The sequence below is a fragment of the Copadichromis virginalis genome, linkage group LG18 (assembly GCF_057382275.1).
Source record: "Copadichromis virginalis isolate Kocher_CV1m ecotype Utaka linkage group LG18, C_Virginalis_male_GT1.1, whole genome shotgun sequence".
Lineage (NCBI taxonomy): Eukaryota > Metazoa > Chordata > Actinopteri > Cichliformes > Cichlidae > Copadichromis > Copadichromis virginalis.
The window spans coordinates 36,468,836-36,491,714 of NC_140635.1; the positions used below are offsets into that span (position 1 = coordinate 36,468,836).

At 42.4% G+C, this 22,879-nt stretch overlaps 1 protein-coding gene across 1 annotated transcript in view; it reads right to left on the minus strand.

Moving 5' to 3' along the window:
* Positions 1–22,781, minus strand: part of cntnap2b (contactin associated protein 2b) — a 45,129-nt gene extending 22,348 nt beyond the window's left edge. The window contains exons 1-15 of the mRNA XM_085439919.1: positions 22,365–22,781; positions 14,409–14,525; positions 13,406–13,599; positions 12,726–12,873; positions 10,490–10,693; positions 10,210–10,394; positions 8,268–8,411; positions 5,175–5,433; positions 4,897–5,046; positions 3,761–3,923; positions 2,816–2,922; positions 2,088–2,207; positions 1,829–1,941; positions 1,296–1,380; positions 956–1,112 (exon numbers count right to left, since the gene is read on the minus strand). Of these exons, the coding sequence (XP_085296045.1) occupies positions 956–1,112; positions 1,296–1,380; positions 1,829–1,941; positions 2,088–2,207; positions 2,816–2,922; positions 3,761–3,923; positions 4,897–5,046; positions 5,175–5,433; positions 8,268–8,411; positions 10,210–10,394; positions 10,490–10,693; positions 12,726–12,873; positions 13,406–13,599; positions 14,409–14,525; positions 22,365–22,446 (2,228 nt within the window). The 5' untranslated portion in view covers positions 22,447–22,781. The remainder of the gene's footprint in view (positions 1–955; positions 1,113–1,295; positions 1,381–1,828; positions 1,942–2,087; positions 2,208–2,815; positions 2,923–3,760; positions 3,924–4,896; positions 5,047–5,174; positions 5,434–8,267; positions 8,412–10,209; positions 10,395–10,489; positions 10,694–12,725; positions 12,874–13,405; positions 13,600–14,408; positions 14,526–22,364) is intronic.
* Between the last annotated feature and the right edge of the window lie 98 nt (positions 22,782–22,879).

Below are 22,879 nucleotides of genomic sequence, written 5' to 3' on the forward strand. Positions count from 1 at the left end.
CCCTCCCTCTCCTGTTTCTACTTCAATCATGAAACTGATCAGTGATCAGCTGATCGGCTCTCTTGTTTATTTATCGCCCACTTTGTGCCAGAAACAGGAAACCAGTGGATGTCGCGCTAAACAACAGAAGCACGTTTAAGCTTGATCAGCTGTTGTTAGAATTTATTTAATATTAATTTCTAGTATCAGCTGATGTTTGCTGGAGCCACAGCTGTAAAGCTGCTGGTCATGATGTCGGTTTGGTTATCTGGTGAGAGGGAAACATGAAGATGAAACCAGGAGATGTCCTTACTGAATCATCAGAGCTGTGATGGAGAAACAGGTTTACCTTTTAGGTGACATGGATGAGTTGAAGTTATGAACTGTTTCTGAGAGACAAATAACACCAGGATCCTTTTCTAAGGGGCGGGTCTAGCAAAGTTTTGCCAGGGGGGCAGGTAGGGCATTAACAGGGAGAGGGGGGCACAAAGATATACTTTCTTATTCTTGTTTAAATAATTATCTGAATTTTACAACCAAAGTTTTTGTCTGATGTAAAATGTATAGAAATCATACATATACCAACAAGACTGTGCATCACTGTCACAACAGCGTCTGTTAACATTGTTGTGAGGATAAACAGCATTTGCATTTTCTGTTGTTCAGTTCATTTGCTGTTATGGATAAAAAGTCTTTTTTTTGTTTCCAAACAGCTGATAACTATTCGCTGACAGCTGCCAACATCTGTGAACAAATATAATTCTGTAAAGTTTTTCTATATAGTGTGTAACTGTTAATATAGAGCGTTATTAAATGTATTGCTAATGCAGTCATATGGCACACTGACTTCTGAGGAAACTTTAGATGCACTCATCATCAGAAAGGTTGCCGACCCCTGACCTACAGGATGAAACTATAAACTCTAGTTTGTAACACGATACAGCTCAGCTGAGCGGCTGAGTGAGGGTACACTCACCAGGCACGCAGGTCTGCATCACAGTTGCAGTAGTGTTTGGAATCAGTACAGTTGTGTTCAATACCACAGGCACACTTCTGGATCCCTGGTCCTGAACCCCCCCAATAAGAATGCTTTTCATTGGCTCTTCCGAACCACCAAGTGAAAGGGACGCCATCTGGAGGTCGAACCAAACAGCTACAGTGTACTGCTACTTAAACACTTCTGAACACACGCACCATTCAAAAATATCACTTTAATGTTTACAGTATGTGTTATGATAATAATGATGGGCAGTCTGATGAACAGAGTAAACACATTCTTTATAGTGAGTGAAAAGGTCGATAATAGGCATCATCACCTGGACCGCTGAGCAGGCGGGACATTCGGCAAGCGTAGGCGACGTACTGCTCACAGTACTCTGCACTGCTGGTTACTGACAACATCTGGACACACGAGACAGACACGAGTATGCTGATTTGTCATTTGTCTGCTAAGAACATTTCTTAGTCTGTGATATTTACGGTCTGTGACGTGTGTTGGAATGAAAACCAACCGAACAGCTGGGTTCTTCTTTATTGTTTAGAGCACTGTGGACTGATTAAAGCCATCTAGTCCTGAACAGGTTCAACTGTTTAACATGACTATAAAAACCTGTGACTCAAGCAGCCAGCCCCGTACGACCAACACGATTCTGCTTATGAACCCATCGAATCGTTGGACTTCTCCCCAAAATATCTGTAACGCTGAACAGTCGATTAACAATGCTTAGAAGATGAACTTTGTTTCTACTTCAGTTTTGTGTCTGCATGTTTATTGTTAGCAAACTGTTTTGTTAAAAAAGAAAAAGTGCAGTGCATGTAGGAAACGGAGTGTGTAACATTAAGTGTGTACCTGTTCCTCAGTCATATTGTAAGAAATCTGCAGCACTGCGTTGCCCTTGTCTGCACTGGATACTGACGTCTGAGGAGACAGGTCGTTCCTCAGCGTGGTCCAAACCACATCCTCTAAGAAAAACAACCGACATGTAAATATTCTCTGCTCCTTCTACATCACAGTTTACCTAAATACAATCAGTCACATGATAAACCTGAAGTAATTTGTGCTGGAATATATTCTTCATGCTGGTTTAAATAAAGATTGAATATCTTACCTGTCATGTCACAGTGGACTCTGAAGGGGGTTATAGAGCCGCTGCCATCTGGGTCTATCCAGTAGCTCCCCGAACTCTTGCCTTGGTGCTTATACTCCTCACATGATTGCTGATACAGTGCTATCAGGGGAAGCAAGGTATAGTCTGTCTGTGTGCATCCATTTTCACCATAGAGTCAGACGCAAAAGCCAAAAAGTTGGCACCAATATGACACAAGTCAGCAGCCTGTCCCAGAGCTGGAAACGTCTAGAAAAGTAACCCTGGGCACTCAGTTCAGTCACAGGAATTTACTCTACTGGCAGCCTCAACGACTGCTGCTGGTACCTTTCAGTATTGTGACTTGTGTCTGCAGCCATGTAAGGTTGCATGGAAAATATTGGTAGTAATAATAATGGTACAGTATTTGAATAAAGGGAGGAACAGTGTATTTGATGGATAAATGCAGAATGAAAGCCTTAGAACTAGATGCTAACAGGATCTGGGCGGTTGCCCTGACTGTACCACTGAGTGGGCAGAGATTAAAAAACAAAAACACTGATGTTCACAGCTACCTTCAGCCTAAAAGAATGAACTTGATAAAGAATCCGAGCATCTAAAATCTAACATTTTTCAGGGAACCTGAGCAAATAGATCATGAAATAACCAACTAACTAAAAACCAGTCTTATGATTAACATAACATTAGGATTACCATTAATTAAACAAATGCCAGAGTATAACTGCACTTACAGGTATGACAAGTAGCTCCAGTGTAGCCAGTGCCACTGCAGTTGCAGGTGAATGCGTCCCACGTCTGAGAGCAGCGGCCGCTGTGCTCACAGTAGTTTGGAACACATCTGACATGTGTCGAGATGAAATATTATTTTACATCCATAATCCTTATTATTACTGTTGCATCATTTATGATTTATCATTATTGTCATTTCATTGACACATTTATTGAAACTGGTGAGGTTACAGTAAAGTCTGTATTTCAGGTGTAAGCACATAATCTTTCATTGCAGGGGCAACTGTAATCATGTTACACACATATTGCATAATTAAAGGGTTGAAGCTACGGGCAGCGCGATGTCTGGCCGATCAATGGAGCAAAGTTCAAGCTGGAAGGATTGCTTATATATATACAATTTAACATATATTTTCTATGATTGTTTAAGAAAGGAAATAAAGGCCGTGTGCCCTGTGCTGTGGATGTTTGCCTGGTAACAGATGACTTAGAGGGGGGTCATGCACACAGACACATAGCCTGTCTGGGTAAACTGATTGCAAATGTTGTGTAAGTCTAGAAAAGTGTAATAACAGGAAGCATCTGGAGGAACAGAGGAAGTAGCGGTTCCTTTTTAGAATATGTCCTCGCTGGAGTTACTGGTCATCATAAGTATAAATATCACACCCACCTATTGTCAGGGGGAGATGGAGCCTGATGTTTCGCAGAGCCCATTTTCACCACATACATGTGTTTTAATAAAATCATTTGTGTTGACCCACTATGGACTTTCAGTCGTATGTCTCTTCCTCAAAATTCGAACCGCGACACATGAAACAGCAGGAAACTCAGTGAGAACACGACTTCAACCCCTCTCCACCCTCCAGCCTGATGGAGGTCCCAACAACAATCCACTGTGCTTTTAATTCTTTATTACAATCTTAGCTTTGGACTTCTGGGATAAATACCTGTCTATAATGGCACACATATCTAGGCTGACATTTTCAAAAGTTCCAATGAGGCCCTGCTCCACCGCCTTGAGGTCCACCAGGTGATCATCTATGTGGATCATCTGCATGCAGCCCTGGAAGGAGCGCTGATGTGATCTGGTGTTAGTTTGCAGAAAATAACCTAGACAAAGACGGAGAGCAGCAAAGGCATTATTATCACCAGCAGAAGTATACTGGAATGAAGCTGGTGAGGACGGCACGGTTTAATCTCATTTAAGCAGGATTCAAAACATGCAATTATTTCAGGCACCAAAAATCGGGTCTTGAAGGTCGATGCGAGCTTCTGTGAAAATAAAGTCATTGTGCTTCAGGACAAAACAAACATCTACTTTCATTTTGTTTGATAATCAAGAAACTTGGACTAATTTTACCCACGCGGATGTAGCACGCAGTCATAGCCTGTTATTGCACGTTTTAAATTCACACTTGCATCAGTGCTGCTTTCTCACACTGTGTTTTTAGGAGAGAAGAGAAAACTTGGACACACTTGATAAAACATCAAATTACTCTGGATCATGTTTACTCCCATTTTTCAGTAATCACCTTGTTGAGTCTGTGTTTCCACAGGCGCCGCTAGTTTAGAGACGTATTCCTCATGAAGAACACAAGACAAGACAGAACATCTTCAGCCGCTAACGAGGGAAGCTTTGGTCAGAACCAGGCGGTGGAGCTTAGTGCTCATCAGCTGTCTGTAGCCCAAATCCTTCAAAGAGCAGCTTCCTCACAGCTGTTTATTCCCACGACAGTTACAGTTTACACAACACAAGCACCTCCCCATGTAAAAGCCCCCAATGGTTCTAAGACAAGGCACTGTGTGTGTGTGTGTGTGTGTGTGTGTGTGTGTGTGTGTGTGTGTGTGTGTGTGTGTGTGTGTGTGTGTGACCTCCTCCTGACCAAAAGGGTCATAGAAGCAGGAAGCAACAACACAAGAAGCAGATCTGTCAGAGAGGATGTGTCTACAGTAAAACCTCCCCCAGCACAGAGAGGCTGCAGAGGTGCTCAGGATCACAGGGATCTCTTTGCTACTGCTTGAACTAAGACTTTACAAATTTAAGAAACACAATGACAACATTCAACAATTAGACTTAACACACCTCCAAAGTAATATGTTCCTCCAGTCTGGATCTGGATGGGGATAGCTGTTCTAACTGTGGAGGCCTCATCTCCATCAACTGTCAGCATTGCATAGTTTTCCAGTGCATTCAGGTGGACACTATGCCACTGTCCATCATTCAGACCTGAACCTATGAGGAAAAACACATGAAGAAAAGTTTAACAGGAAAACACAACAGCGATCGAAGTGAAGACAAAGAGACCAAAAAGGACCTCGAGATAATAATTAAACAACCGAAAACCAACGAGCTGAGCTCACTTGATGAAATGTCTATACGTGTGTTCTTCTTCTGTGTCACATTCATATAGACGGTGATTTTTGCCTCCGTCAGGCCCAGCTCCACCCAGCCATCCGCCAGGGCGGTGAACATCAGAAGGCCGTTGGGATTCCACGTCCTGAAAGACAGACTGACTGACAGGGTGTCGCTGTCAGTCTGACCCGGCAGCCGCAGGAAGGATGTGGAGTTGAAGAAAACTGGGGAGGTGTTGGATTCGGAGCAGGAAAATGTCAGGTTACGCTACAGTGGAAGAAAGAAACCGATAAAGAGATTTATGGAGACAGTACCTAACAGACTTTTATTTTGAAACTTCATTTTATTTGGTGATTCTAAATTGAAAACGGTTGTCAGGCAGTTTAGGTGCTCAGAGTGTGTGGAATAAAGACTTGATGCTATAATTTCCACTTCTGCGAGTCCTCTAGGGCCAGCGTAGGTCTGAGTAACATGAACGTCATCAAATGTTGGGCGCGTGGATCCACGTGCATGTCTGTTTTTTACATTTCGGACATTTTCACAGTGAATACGTTACTAAAAGCCAGTCTAGTCACAGACTAGGAAGTCCACTCAGTTTGAACATCTGAGCTAAAAACACAGTGGTTACTATGGAGTGGAAAAAAGAACCGGCAATCAAAATTAGCTCTAACGAGTTAGACAAGTTTCAGACAAGAAATGTGCCACCTGAGGAAGGAGAGATTCAAAATCCATCCTTAGTGTGGGAGGCTACGGTATTCTGGTTTTAGTTTCAGATAGCAACACCCATGGGTGCTGCCAACGAATCACAGATTCACTGTGGTTAACTGGCAGCCTGTGATTACACTGCACTGTTCAATGCACCATCACTGGGGTGGTTTATTTAGAACTGTAAAGTAAAGAGATTTATTGCAAGACGAAGGTTATGTAGGCTTGTTCATGACATTTGAAAGAGCAGACCATCAGAGACGTTCTTCAGTTTATTGTTGAGCGAGCAGCTTGGTGGGGTGGCTTCTGGGAAAAGCCTGAGAACTCTGTGAAAACAAATCTAAGGAGTGTCCTGGGAGGGCTTCGCTGAACTTTGAGGAGCTCACTAGTATACTGACAGAAGTAGAGGCGATATTGAGGCCTCTGTCCTCTTTGCACAGTTCCAGAGCTGTGAGCACTTGGAGGTAGCTGTAGCTCAGGTGGCAGAGCAGGTCGGCCACTAACCAGAAGGTTGGTGGCTTTTACCAGTAAAAACACCCAGTGTGATGAACGTGGGCGATGTTGTCCTGGTTGGAGAGAATAACTCGCCCAGACAAACGCATTTCCTCGGACACAGCTGTTCCTGCATTGTTCACAGTTTAAAGCTTGCTGCACAGACCTGCTCAGTTACTGCATCCACTCGAGATGAGTAAACGCACTGAAGCAGCTGGACACGGATGAACAGCTGTTAATCAGCTGGGAGGATGTTGTGATTTATTGATCTTTTACATGTTACTACTTGGACATGCAGGAAACACTAAAACATGCTCTGCTTCTCATTACTGCAGTGAATGTGTAGAAAATGTGTTCAAACAGTTAATGGTAATTATTTATTTTATTGTAAAAGCTTGTTACAGGAAGTGTTTTACTTTGAAGAGCACTTGATACTGTTGACCATAATATTGTATAACAGTGACTGTTGTTGTGACGAACAGAGATGGGCAGTACGCGTTACTGTAATCTGATTACTTTTTTCAAGTAACGAGTAAAGTAAGGGATTACTATTGCAAAAACAGTAATTAGATTACCGTTACTTTCCCGTAGGAACGCTGCGTTACTGCGTTACTAAAACCGTGATTTTTTGCGAGAATGTCTCAGGACAGTGACGTAAGCAAGAGCGCCATTGGTGACAACAGCTGTGTGCAGATCAACAATGGATCATATATCGAGTGTGGGAGAGAGTATGAGCGTGCAGCGTTTAAAGTGTGGAAGTAACAAAAAAAGTGACAAAAACATTAGTGTCCGCTGTGCGTGGGAAGAAAACTTCTTTTTACAGCGAAAAAAACCCCTAAACTTCCAAACAAGCACCGAGTAGCTACGACGTAATGGGAAACTCACAGAGAAACTCGCGGATTCTTCCACTGACCGCGGCACACCTGCACCAGGGTAAACCTCCGCCTACCCCACTCCTGCTTTACAGGTGAAAATAGAGCAACAGGACCGCTGAGTCTGTGACTTTATTTATTTTCTGCTGTGTTTTACTTGCATCTATTTGAAAGACTGAGTGTAAACACAAAAATATTTTATTTTATGTGCTGGAATGTGCAGAAAATAGGTTTAAATGTTAAACTAATTTATTCCAGTCAGAGAATGTTGCATATAATTAAATGTTTGCTTGATGCATAAAGTTAAAAGATTAAAACTAATAAAACAGGTTTAAAGAGACTTTTCCATTTGATTACATTTTGTATGATGGATTATGCAGAAAAAGTAGAATTGGGCTGAAAGATCTATCACTTTATCACCTACTCAGGTTGTAAATCGTGTTTTTAAAAAGTAACTAAGTAACTAAGTAATTAATTACTTTTGAAAATCAGTAATCAGTAAAGTAATGGGATTAGTTTCTTGGGGGAGTAATCAGTAATTAGTTACTGATTACTTTTTTCAAGTAATTTGACCAACACTGCTCAGGAGTTTGAGCAACAGTGAAGAAACTACCGGAGCTCCTTTTAATGTTCTGACAGGTCGAAAGTGTTCAGGTTAGAGACTGTTTGGGACAAATCCACAGGAGCAACAAACAATTAAATCCACTCAATTAACTTTGTTATTTAAGAAGATCCCAATAAAGAAGAAAAATATTTTACATTGTCTGGCAGAGGTTAACACAAACAACAGTAATATATGGTTTAAAAAGTACGTTTAGAGCTGTTTGGGTCACGACGAATCGAGGCATGTTACTGAAGCTGAAGAAGAGTTTTCCTCCACAGACGAGTGGCCATGACATATTTAGTTTAGGAAAAGATGCAAACTGCCAAATAACAGAAAAACTGCAAAAGGGTTTTTAAGATCATTGCAGCATTCGAGTCTACATTTACACAAGGCTGGGCACATGAACTCAAAGAGAAGACACTTCTTACAAAGCTGGTGGTGTCAACCTTCTTCCTGCGCACCAGACTAGTGATGTTTTCCCCGTTGTAGGTAATTCCCTCCATGCAGCCAACAAAGTTCTCTTTGCCTCCTGAGGTTGGCTTCACAGACACAGGAAGTCCTCCAAAGCTGATCTGAGGAACACAACACAAAGCAACACTGGGGGATTCTGCATCTCTGCAACCACACAGAGTCAAACGATTCGCTTTTTAAGGTCTGCTAATAACAGCAGACAACAACCACTTCACTCAACTGTGAAGAGTAAATGAACATTTCAGGCGTTACACAGATGAACCGCAGTAATGTTGTAAACTGTAGGAACACCAGCAGGAATAAACGGACTATCAAATATACACAGTGAGATAAGCTCCGTACAGTGTTGTTACAAACTGTTTGCCTCCTTCCTGACTTCAGATTTTTTTGCATGTTAAACAAACAACAAAGACTTGACTGCAGTTGTTGCTGACAAGCGTGGCCCAACCAGTCATTGGGTTTAGGGTCAATCACTTTGTCACGTGGGGTCATGCAGGTTTGGATTTCTTTTAGTAAGAAACACCTTCATTTAGAAACTGCGTTTTGTGTTCACTTGCACTCTTGCTGCAATCCTTCTGTTACAAAGACACTCGTCTCGACCCTCGCTGCCTCTCTGCACACTCTTCTTCATGCTTTGTGTGCACCGTCTGTCCTTGGATGGTTGACCAGGTATTTAAGCTCACTTACCTCTGTTGCTTCCAGCCTCAACTTTGTACCTGTCTCACTCTCACACTAGAGTATCAGAAGTACCAAAGAAACAAACAAAAAAAACACTGGATAATAATGTAAATAAGACCAGTAAACAAAGTAAACACGGGGCAAAAACGCTTAATTTTAACAAGTATTCTGATTTAAAAACATGAACACAAATGTTGGCTGTCAGTAGCTCTTAGATGTGATCCTGAGGTCACGCTACGATGTCCACCACAAAGTATTCTATTTTTAAATGCGCCCTGAGCTCCCAAACAGCCATTCAGTAATGTTTTTGAAACGATGAAGTGATGTGAATTTATGTAGCCTAAATGATTAAATGGTCAAATTCTTTTGAAAGACAATATCTTAAATATTGAGCTGATCTTTCACAAAATAATTGAGCCCCAGGCATTTGAACTAAGTGACCTAATTATTTGTGAAAGCTTTATCATGACAGTGTTGTGTTGTTGCTGTGCCAAAGCAGGAACTGTGTGTGAAACATGACGAGTGGGTTCATTTCTGCCAGAATCTTTACTTTTCCTGTCAAAGGTAAGTTTCTTCCTCCAGCTTCACCAACAATCTGTTCAAGCAGTGACTGCAGAGTTACTCTTAATGGTGTACTGTGCACAGTGCCCTGAATATAACTGAACGATGGAACCTGTGCTCCGGCTGACAGGGCTGATGGATAACTAGGACATACATTAGCAGCAGATATGCGTACCTGTGCACACGTGTCCTCTAAACACTGAAGCCTCAGTTAAAGTCATTAAAAGGAAGTAGCAGATTTCACTGCATGCCTAATATAACCATAAACATCAGCAGAACCTAAATCATGCTGGAGACGAGGAGCTGAAAGTCAGACTACCTCCATATAATACGGTTTATATGTGAACAAACATTGTGTGTCTTCCTTTCGAGGTGACATCCAAACTAAGAAGATATTTTCCTCTTCAATTAAGACTTTGGAGAGGATTCTTAGAACCTAGCAAGTACTTCATTAAATAAGTACATCATAGGATCCAAACCCCCACAACCCTGACAAGGATAAGCAGAAGAGAGCGGATGGCTGGAAGCACGTTTTATTTCTATAGCACATTTAAAACCAAAGTGATTACACATGAATAAACAGGTTCCTGCTAAATGAGAACACACACATTCACAGTTTAAGTCAAATGTATGATTCACTGAGCCGTGTGGAGGGTGTACCTCGTAGTCCAGGTCCAGGTGATCAAATTCTCCATTGGTTCTGAACTGCTGAGTGTGGCGGTCTAAAGTAAAATTGACATTCCTGCGGTAACGCTCGATGACAACAGAGTGCCAGTGGTCATCATCCAGCAAGCTTCCACTGGTCACAGCCGTGTGACCCTGAATAGAACCGTTCTGGTTGCTGCCTGGACAGACACATCACATCAGTCATGAAATCAGTGGTTAATAAAGTTTAACAGAACTCGCTCTGATACAAACACCAAGGAGATTAGAAAGCTACCTAAGTTGATGCTGAGCAGCAGTCTCGCTCTGTGAAGCTCGAGGGAAATGTAGTCCCCCTGCTGCCCCTCTCCGTGAAGCAGCACCCCGTTTCCTGCTGTGGTGCGAAACTTCAGAGAGATGACGTCCTTCACAATTTTTAACTTTTTACTCCTGAAGCGGTAGGAGATGACCCCGTGCCCATCGAAACCAATCACATCGGCCCCTGAAAGATGCAAAAGCAAAAGTATGAACTCATTGAAACGTATTAAATGAAAGTTAAACACTAACATATAATTCAAAATATAGTGTATTTGTGACTTTCATCAATACATAGACATCAGCGATAGGAATACAAAGGTGTTGTATTCTGCTGGCCCTCAGACTTTGTAACACAACAACATACATTTGCTAGCAGACAGATTTGTAACTATAGGAACATATTAGCAGACGTCCGGCTGCATTCTCAGCCATCAGCAGCTTTCAGGAAAGATCTTTTCCTGCGACTTTCAGTCGCTCTAAATCTCGCCCTTAACAAATGTACTGGGGACACTTTCCACCAAGTGCAACTTCTTCTGCACAGAGATGGTTTTCTGCTTGCAGTGTGAGCTTGTTGTGTGTCACAGAACCTGTTACTGCACAGACTTTGCAGCTGAGCGTAATGTGCCAGTAGCATGCAATCATCATTTGTGGCCTGAGAAGCTGATCTGATGAGCAAAGCCTCTTACATCAACTTACTCTCAGCTACACTTGCATGACTGAGAGATCCAAAAAAATCCTAAACTTAACTATCTACAATCTGCAGTTAGAACAACAGTTTGCAGCTGAAAGTCCAACTGCTGCATCTCACATGGAAAGAAAAGAAAGAGAGCGAACTTCACTCAGAGATGGAGAAAGATGAGAAAGACAGGAGAGGAAGAAGAGAGCTTAGATTTAAAGGGAAGGACTGCTGTTAAACCGGAAGATTAAAGCTAACATGTAAGTCCTCGTGTTTTTAGATCACACATCTGTACACGTGACATTGTTTTGTATAGAAATATCCTTGTTTTAAACATGAACAAGGCTGAGACCATGATCACAGCTCCTCCTCAACCACATTCTGCTTTTCTGTCCTCCTGCTGAGCCAAACATTCGAAATAATACTGGATTCTTCTCTGGGCCTTAACCCACATGTAAAATCTGTTCACCAGCTTGGACAAATCCTCTCTTTTTTTTTCTGCCTGTCCCGTTTGGTTCTTTTGCATCAGAATTATTGTCTAAAGGTGAAGAAAGATGCCCAACGGATTTACTTTACCAAATGGACCATCCCAGCCCTATTGTTTATTTTATTTTATTATCACTTGCTAAATACGGGACAGACTTGACTGGGGAAGAGAAAGGGGAGAAAGTGTGTGAGCACCGGTGTGTACACCTGTGAGCATGGACGCGCTTGTATTTAAAGGTTCCTTCATGTAACGATCTGCAAATCGTCTCTTTCTGCCTCCAAGCCAAACAAAATGCCGCAGCCAGACTACTGACACGTTCCAGCAAACATGCTCACATTACTCCTGTTTTATATTCTTTACATTGGCTTCTAATAGATTTTAGAATTAGTTAAAAATTCTCGTTTTAACATACAGAGCACTAAATGGCCCCAGATTATTTATCCCAGCGTCTTACACGCTGCTGCTGCTGGTTGTCTGCGCTCACAGAGTTTGTTGGTTGTTCCCTGAACACGGCTGCAGAGTAACGAGGACCGTCTACCACCACGTCTGGTGATTCTTTTAAAAAGCAGTAAAAACCTTTCTGTTTAAACAAGCTTTCTGCTGCTACCTGTTAATCTGACTGCGTTTCACTGACTTGTCTATATCGTCTATTTTGGTACCAAACGTTCAGTTTATTTTAGCCTTTGTGTGCGGTGCATAAGATCTAAATAGTTCAGACAGATGCAAAAACTTGGCAAACTGTGTGGTGCACCGGTCAGCAGCACCAGAACATCTTTGGTCCACAGCGATGTCCATGCAGTCTGACTCCTGCAAAGGATTTTCATCCAGGTATTAAAATCCTCATTGGGTTTTAAATCCACTGTCGTGCTGTACAGAGGCACAACTGCAAGAAGTGTATATTTGTCCAACAAAGGATGAACTTGTACTTTCCAGTTTTCAAGAACTGCCTATCCTGTAGTGGCCAGACGCAGGTACCCACAGGTCATGTACTGTAAATCTACATCCACATCACATGCATGGTGTTTCAATCAGGTATCTTCAGCTTGCACTTACAGTATGAGCAGCCATACAGCTCCAGGCGCACCCCGATGCGACCCGCCCTGCTCCAGTCCACTGGGATGAAACGGATGTAGCGAGCCAGGATGGCATACTGCAGCTCGTGGCGAACTACACCCTCGCTGTTCACATTCCCTTCAAATGTCTGAAACAACATTTGTTTTAAAGAGAAAATCAGATCTAAATGTAGTTTTTATTCATTAGAAAATGAATCAAATAACATTAAACCACATGTTTTTTTTTCATTGGTTAATTAGAAAAGTGAAAAACACCTTCAGGCAGCTGTTGATGTGATTTGGTGTTACATTTAAAAAAAACAGAAGTCAAATCGGAGGTTTTGTCCTGATAATAACATGGTTAGTACCCATTAATCCATAAATACTGGAGACTCTAAACGGAGCAAATACGCACCACAGGTCCACACCTGTGAAACTGACTCACACTGCAACATTAAACACAGGCTTACGTTACAGTGTGAGAACGAGGAGCAAAAGAAGAAGACTAGAAGGAGGAGGAGTAATAGTTTCAGTAATAGCACCGTGCCACAGATCTAAATTTAAAATATTCCACCTGTCAGGGTTTAGTCTTCCTAAACCCTGACAGGTGGAATATTTTAACATCAGCGTCGACTTGAAATGATATTTGTGTCGATAAGTCGGTCCGACTGATTTCCTTACCCAAATGTTTCCATCCTGTAGATAAGGTCTCCAGTTTTTCTGTGTGTCACTGTAAAGTAGCCGATACTTTGTGGTCCAATCAGAGCTACTATAGCAACCCTGTGTTGCTATGGCAACCACCTGCTTCTTAGAACCAAGGTCTACTTGTAGCCACGGGTAACGGTCTGTATCCAATGGCGACCACCCTCCAGAACCTAGATTTTGGGATGTTGTAAGTTTGGGAAGGGTTAAAGATGTCAGAGAAAAAAGTGAGTAGATGAAGAAAAAACGACATTTAGAGCCTAATCGTCTTCAGTGTCTGCACTACTTTATCTGGAGAATTATTCTGAGGCTTTGCCCACACGAACTTTAAGCCAAAAACACTGCACACATGAACTCACATGCCAAATGTGATTTTTAAAAACAGTGAAAAAATGCCCACAGATGATGTATCTAAAGAATAAATATATCAATTCTCATTTATGTCTAATCTAATCATCTCTTAAATTAAATGGTCATTATTATTTTATACTGTTAACATTTACATATGCTCTACAGGCAGCCAGATGTTTATAGTCAGGTGAGGTAAAACTTCACATGGGAACCAGTAAACCCACGAATCATGGTTATGTTTACAGTCACATAAAAAAGAAAAACGTTGATACCTGAGACGTTACTGAGCATTAGAACAGCTTGTTCAGTGTTCAGTGTTCGTTTATGACAAGATCAACACTTTATGTTGATGTTGAGTCCAAGTCAAAGTTCAATAAACATGTTCAGCTGAGGGGCCGAGCTGCATCTCAGCAGGAGTCTGCAAACCGCTTTCTTCTTCGACATAATTATTTAGTCACAATTACAAACTAATACATGTCGGCACTGTGAGCTAGAGTCTTAACAGAAGCTGACATTTAACACCAAAGCTGTGGAAATGCAGCCATGAATGGACCCAGAAACCGGTTTAATATTAACCCCTCCACAACCCAGAAATACAAACAACCTCATCCTCAAGATTCCCGAGGCATACCTTGTTTCCGGCTGAGTTTGGCATAACCGGCTCCGTTTCCTCGGCTGTATAGAGACGACCCGGTGAAGGAGCTGTAAGGAAGAGGAGTGGCCAAGCTGTCCTCACACTTCCCTGAACCTGAAACAGAAGCCCACAGATGTTTCCTTCAATGCTACCAACAGGCCAACGTTTTACCGTGTGCTGCACTTCTACATCGCATCCTCATCCAAGACACGAAAACAGCAGCACGAACTCACAGCAGTCGTTTGCAGCTGCTCACCTGCGTTTTCAGGTAAATATTCATAACTCCACGTAATCCGCTCTTCATGTTGATAACAAAGTTGGCTTTGAGGACATTATTTTACACTCTAATGAGAACTGATTGATGTGTCTTAATACCCAGCAGACAAACACCAAAATCCATCATTTGGACATTTTGTTCCACTTGTACAAAGAACCAATGTTCTCGTCTGTTTATCAAACAATTGAAAGCTGACTGAACCCACTCGTTTGTTCGAGCCAAGGTTAACACGACATCACCGACATTAACTCATCTGTATAACTGACACTGGGAGGTTAGGAGGAGTGTGAGGCTGATGCTGCTGATCTCAGCTCTGTGAACATTTGGATGGAAACTGATGAAACTGGGTGTGATGACACGGTAACAACAAAAAGATGTTTAATGACTGCGTCTGAGATTCTCTGATTAGAGTTTAGAGAGTTTAGAGTTCCAAGCTCCAACGTGTCCAGAACTCTGCTGCCCGTATTATTACTAGGACTTCTTCTACCCACCACATCTCCCCAATCCTGAAGCAACTTCACTGGCTCCCGGTCAAATTTCGCATCCATTTTAAAATAATTCTGTATACATTCAAGGCTATTCATTCTCTCTCTCCACCGTACCTCTCTGACTTATTACAGATGAAGCTCCCATCCCGCTGCCTCAGATCTTCATCTTCTCTTTCTCTCTCTGTTCCCTCTGCTCGTCTGATCACAATGGGAGGGAGGGCCTTTAGTTGCTCTGCCCCTCGACTTTGGAATTCCCTACCCCCGGACCTCAGAAATATTAGCTCATTCTCTCTTTTTAAGTCCACCCTTAAAACTCATTTGTTTAAAATTGCCTATTCTTAAATTTCTGTATGTTTTAACTTTTATCTTCTATTCTTATCATTGTGTATATTTCCAGTTTTTATCTGTTGTACAGTGTCCTTGGGTGCTTTGAAAGGCGCTATTTAAATAAAATGTATTATTATTATTATTATCTGCTGAAACTACACACTATCTGCTATCAGAGGAAGAGAGCAGAAACACTCAGCACAGCAACATAACCGATGTATAACACGTGTGTGTGAGAGAGAAAGAGGGAGACAGGTGCTGAGCATAGTGATGAGCTTGCTCATATGCATTACAAAACAAGCCTCGCATGCATTCAGCAGCATAAAGAAAGGAGACAAACACGACGTCGTCAGCAGACGACCTGAAATCAGCGTCTCCACCTGATCTTTCTGACAGCAGTACGTCTGAGCTCCTGCTGCAAAACCACAATGATGATATTCCTACAAATCCAGTCTAACTGCTTTTTTAATCACATCGAAAAATAAACTGAGTGGTGCAGAGTTGATCTAGGCTCTAATTTAGTTTCCCGTGTGATGACAGCGCTGCTGCTTCTGGAAGCTGACCCGCCTGCAGTTTAGGGCTGCTCAATTAATCGAATTTTAATCTCGATTACGATCTGGGCTTTCAACGATCATTAAAAATGACTGAGCCGATTATTAGCCCCTCCCTCGTGCTTTACTCTCGCGCTGCTCTGTGTGGCAAATCGAGCGCACCTCTCTGCATTTCGAACACGTGTCACAACAATTAAGAGCAGCGGTCTCCAACCTTTTTTGTGCCACGGACCGGTTTATGCCCGACAATATTTTCATGGACCGGCCTTTAAGGTGTCGCGGATAAATACAACAAAATAAAACTAGTACCGGTACCGAAAAAAAGAAGATTTATTCATTACACAGGTGAAAAGACCCAGGAAAACAGAGTAAACGATAAAAACAATAACAAAATAACGCTGAAAACCGATAAAAACCCTGAAAACTATACATTTCACACCTGAGCCTCAACGAACCAAACGACTCACGCACCGGTACCGGTCTGAGGCCCGGGGGTTGGGGACCGCTGATTAAGAGGACCCGAGGAGAGGAGAGTGACTGCTGTTGGTTGAAAAGAGGTAAAAAACCTTCAGTGGTGTGGAAACATTATGGGTTCAGTCAGACGTGGATCAAGTGGACACAGTGTGTAAACTTTGCTACAGTGTCGTAGCTGCAGCACAGAGCAACACTGCAAAGTTCACTAAACACAGATGTTTACATTTTTCATTTCTTATATTGCAAACATTTGCACTGTTATCAGTATTTGCACTATTTTATATTATTTTTTGACAATCTTTAAAGTCATTATTCAACACATTGTTATTGTTAAATAAATATCGCCAAAGAATCGAGATCTCAATTTCAGTGAAAATAATCGTGATCATCATTTTTGCCATAATCGAGCAGCCCTACTGCTGTTCACCCGACCACTGAACAACCTCCATCCATGCTTTTGTTCTTCATCATCATTTTTAATATGCAAATGCAAGAAAACTGTGAATGATTTCTGATGTTTTTTCTGTTTCTGCACTGAACTGAAGTCTAAACCAAAACTGCTGCTTTTTTGTAGTTTTACATGAGGGATAAAGAATGAAACCAGACGACTGTACTGGGCCATTTCCCCTTGAATCAGCACAATTTGTCAACCGACGTCATCAAGGCAGACATTTGGTTCACTTTAGATCAAACATTCTTCACCAACTTTTGACCATATCCTTTTTAACCAGCTGTTGTGAAGTGATGAACATTGATGCTCCAATCACGGCTGACAAGGTCAAAGATGTTGACTCAGCTGACTTTTTTCAAATGGAAACAAAACTAAATGCATGAACTTCAACAGTTATTTGAGCACAGGCAGGAAAACCCAGCAACCTCAGCAATGACCTAAAACACAGTTTTAAAAATAACATGTAGGGGAAATTAGCCAAAAAAAGCAACAGAAATATTTGCTGAAAGGCCGTCAGCCAATTTATTTTGACATGATTATAAAGGCTGAAACAGTCGGAGTGTTTCACTGGCGCCAGAAATGACAAACGGATACAAACATATATTTAGGAATGCATGTACGTACAAAGAAACATATTAGAGGTCAGAATCAGCAAACACCCCACGGTACTGTGTTATCACCACACAATATTATTGTATTCTTTACATTTTCAATACGCTGAGTTTCAGATTACGTCCTCTAAGTTAAACTGTTAGTTTTCTTGCTGCAAAATCAGACTATCGATCACAGAAACACTGTGACTGAAAGCCAACATAAATGTTGCCATAATACAGAGTCAAGCTGCTACTTCTGCTCCAAGTTTGTGATTAACTGGGGTAAAGTTGGCAATTATAGGCAATCAGTTTCTGATAAAACACCAATAAACTGTGATAAGTCATCAAAAATCACGTGTTACTGTCTGCTTAGACATAAATTCACATTTAACTATTACATCTGCACTCAGCGAATGTCCTGATTTATACAAATACCAAATAAAGTAACATGTTACCAACCAAAATACAACCAGCTGGTAGCAAGCTGAGCGCACTCTTGTAGAGAACCAGACTCGTTAGTCTGGTGGTATCGATTCTACTTACCAGTTCCAGCTGCACTTGCACTACAATCAGATGATTTTAGTTCACGGTGGTGGGAAACAGTCTACAGCATGGATGTGGCCGTTACTTTTATTTTTGTTGGGCAAAAATGCAAAAGTGCGAGTAAAGGGGAAAATGCATCCAGGACAGAAACAGCTGTATTACAGTTCTTTGCAAAGCAGACACGATGGAGCTAATGAAGACAACCTGGCCAACGCACAGAGCAGGAGAGCTAATGTTACGATTGTTAATATCCCAGAGAAGTCTGAGGGTGATGATGTATTTGGCTACATCATCCCAGGCTTTATGGGGAGGAACACTTCCAAGCAACGGTCATCATAGAGAGAGCACACTGCTTGGGAAGAGCGGCGGATGGGGTCCAGCTTATCCTTATTAAGTTTCTCAACTACAGGGATGAGGACAAAGTGCTCCGCTCGGCCAGAGACAAAGGGACTGTACCTGGATACTAGCCGAGCCTCCTTTTACCTGCACTACACCATCGAGATGATCACTTTCAACAAGGTGAAGAAAAAACTTTGAGAGAAGAACCTTGAGTACAGCAGCACCTATCCCACCAAACTGTGGCTCTGACATGAAGTTTTTCCTCCATCTGAGGTGGAACCTTTCCTGTCCAGTGTGGAAGAGGCCTACAGTAAACCACTGTTACACATGATGATGTAAACGTTGAAATGAGAAACTATCAGCTGCACCTTAAATGTCTAAACACTGTTTTGTTATATGCAACAACTGGTTATCATGCGTGCTACTTTGTACTATTTTCTGTGAACTGGTTTGGTTGTTCCTTTATGAAGCTATGACAGTACTTCTGAACGCTCCGCTGAGGCGCTCAAGGTTAGAGATGGAGTCCTACCTGCCCGCGTTTTTGTCATGGGGAGATTACAGGATGGCTTTTTCTTTTTTTTCCTCTCCACTCTCTCTGTACCACGTTTGACTCTGTAAGTGTTGGAAATCGTAAACATCTGGCAACAAGTCGCAGGCTTAGTCAGACTCTGAGCTGCTCTCCTAACCAGGGAAAGATTCATTTGCAGTGTGTAAACTGAACAGGACGGTTAGACTGTGTTTGATGTAGAGGGAGTAACTCCCCCATCAAAAAGAAGAAAGCATTAACATATCTTAAAAAACTCACCTCACTAATAGAGAACATTTAAAATCGTGCAGAGACTGGGTCGGCCATGTTTTTTATTCGTTATCCAAAGCTAAAGGTGTGGCTTATTAATAAAAACCATAGATGTTAAATTCAACAGAGAAAGACAAACATGGCAGGTTCATTTTGATAGACTGTGTAATGGACATGAACAGAATAGTACTGGTATCCTTGTATGGCCCACATTTAGATGACCCACAATTTTTTAATAGTTTAATACAGCAGGCAAAGTCCAAAGTGTTTGGGCGGTGATTGAACCCGTCAATGGATCGCTCCATGGAAAACTAGTTTCTATATCTCCGACCCGGGGCCTGACAGAATTGGGCCTAAGTGATGTTGAGCAGAGAATATTCATTTTATTCAACTGTTCCTAATACTCACTGAAGAACTGACATGTCTTTGGCCTCACAGACACTCCTCTACCATTTCAGATCACAGTCCTATAAAAATGGAATTGAAGCTTCACCAACCTGAGCCTCTTTCTCCTCCTTCTGGGTGGAGATTTACAGGATATTTGCTAGAAGACCTCAAAATTATTACTTGTATGAATACTAAACCAGACGTGTATCCAGAGGTAAACCTAAACACCTCCTCACATTCAAACATATGAGAAGCACTTAAAGCTTATATGAGAGGTCACATTATTTCACATGTCTCATATAAAAACAAACATAAATGCTTTGGAGTTCCAGGCTTACTGGAACGCTGCGATCACAATGACCCTAACCCTAGCTGTGTGGATTTCAGTTCTGGATACTTGGAGATGTTGCGTCTCTAACACTGCACCCTAGTCGGAGACACTTTGTGTTGCTTACATCGACTGCAGCAAAAAAGTGTGCACTTAAAAACTGGAAATCAACAGAGCCTCAGAAACACTGGATAAACGAGCTGTCATCATACTGCACTCCCCAAAAAATCCTCCATTCAGTCCGGAGGAAATTAACAGAGTTTGAGTGGACGTGGATCCCTCTCTGAATTTTCTAACACGACTGGACTTGAGGGACCGATCAGTGCTACTCTTCACTGGTTTGTCTACAGCACAGGTGTCGAACTCCAGGCCTCGAGGGCCGCTGTCCTGCTCGTTTTCCAACTAACCTGCCCTTGAAGCTTCATATTGGCAAAGCACACCTGATCCAGGTAATCAGCAGCCAGTAGGGCAGGGATATCTCAACAACAAGCAGGATGCTGGCGCTCGAGGAGCTTGACACCCCGGGTCTATGCTTTTACTTATTTATTTTATTCTATTTTGTCTCTGTGTCTTATTTATTATCTTTTAAAACAAAAAACAGAATGTCCTGCTGTAAAGCATACTCGATGCAAACCTTTGTTAATTATTGTATGTACTTAATAAAAAAACACGCCTAGAAAGCAGGGACGTCACAATACCAGAAGATTAGTAGTGGGAACAGTCCCAGTACAATTATGTGATTCCCATTTTGATAGCAAATTAAAATGACTGTCCCAGCTACGTAACCACAATCGTCTTTAAAATCAGTGACACGGTGGTGATAGACCACGAGAGGACACGACACAGCCTGATGTTAGCGTGGCTGCTGTAGCCTGTTAATGCTACTGTGAGCTAAAACAGCAGTTATGTTAGCTTAAGCATTTCTACAATGGCCTCAGAGAACACTTGTGTGTCTTTCACAGTAACAGAAGGGCAACACTGGAGGCTGCTTGATGTTGAATTGAAACCTGTAATTCTTTGAACAGATGCCAGACGTTCAGGTGCTCTGGTAAACTGGAAGCATTTTCTCTCCCAGTATAAAAAGCATGATAGCACTGGTTGCATATTATCCGTTGTTAACCTTTGGTCACTGACTTTGAATGCAACAAACTTTCATACCCGACTCTGCCCTTCTTATCACTGAGCTGGAGCAGCGCTGCCTAGCTGTAGTTTTCAGTGTGTATGCTGGGTCCTTATTCTTCTTCGTCACCACCAGCTGCATGCATGTGCTGCCCCCTTCAGTTCCAGCAGAACTGGAGCCTCGGTAAATATGCTGCTCACAGTACCTTATACTAAATTATCCATCCGTTCATTTCTTCCATGTGTCCACTTCAGAGTAACTATCGTCATGTTATCAGAATTTCTGTGTCAAAATCAATACGGGCTCTGGTCACAGCCCAATAAAAGATCACAGTTCTGTCATATTCAGTTACTCTTATTGGCTCCTTATTAAATCCAGAGTCAAATTTTAAAAAGCTCTGATGCCCATGGTTTTTGGGTTGGGTCTGCTACTGGTCTCAAGTGTAGATAAATGGGAAGGTTGTATGAGGAAGAGTGTTTGGCTGAAAAACCTGTGCCAAACCAAACATTTGACTGATTACGTCACATGAATACGTTAAACAGATTAATAAGATTATCCAAGTTACCAGAACCAGTCAAAAACAAGACAAAAGTCAAAAAGCCCGTGGATCATGTTGGCATTTAGAGTTTTCTCAACTTTTTCTTTATTGTCCTGTGTGCATTCATGATGCCTTTCTTCCCTCCTCCATATGTGCTTATATGTCCCTAATACATGTGATTAGTTCTACCTGCTTTATACTGTGTGGTCTTTGGGGGTCTCCCGATGCTCCTCTTTTCCCTTTCCTATCACTGCCCAGCCAGTCACCGGCCGCAGCAGATGGCTGCCCTTCCCTCAGCCTCATTCTGTCGGAGATCTCTTCCTGTTGAAGGGCTCTATGTGACTGCTGGGGCTCTTACCTTTTGCATCAGCAGCTCCATGAACAGAACAGCTGCTGTGATCTAAATAAATACAAGCTACACTGAGACTCCTGCTATTTATAGCTCCATCTGTGGAGCATGCATGGATATATTACACAGTCACAGATGGTGTGTATTGGTCATGCTATTATTCTGATGTGTTGTTGAGATTCTGTCTAGAAGTCCACGGTGGACCGAGACACGAGTGTGTCTCCACGCAGAGCTGCTATTTCTACTGAAGCCCAATCCTTTTACACGTTAGACAGAAATATTGGTACGAGCGTAATTTTCATATGAATGAATGTTTCCAAATTAACCTCGGTTGCTACGGTAGTGTGTGTGTGTGCGTGTGCGCGCGCGCGCGCGCGCGACAGCCTACTTACGGGATGCTGAGGATGCAGCGCTGGAGTTGCTGATGATGTTACAAAAGACGGGCAGCAGTAACAAAGCGCTCCGATGAAACATGTTATCCGCACGGTGAACGAGACGAGCACAGACAACAAAGCAGGTGCAGGCGGGATCCCGTGCCGCGTTCCCTCCGCTGGGCTGTCTGTTGTTCCAGCGACACACAGCCGAGACGCGGTTTTCCTTTATTAGCAGCCAGGAGCAATGGTTGTCCGCCCACTGCGTCGTGTACGTCTTTGCTTTCTCTCCTGTCCCATCAATCTGCCCAGCGGCTCCCCAGCTGACTTCAAACGACACCCTCCGGTACCAGCCTGTGAGCGGGACGCGACTGTGCTGCGGGCCGGGCCTCGGGCTCCAGGTGCGTGGTCAGACAGTGCGATGGAGGAGCAATCAATACACCGCAGGAGCAATCGATACACCCCCACTCTCCACAATACTTGGTACGGTCTGATATGTACAACAATACAGGGTTCTTTGAAAGGAGGGGGGACAG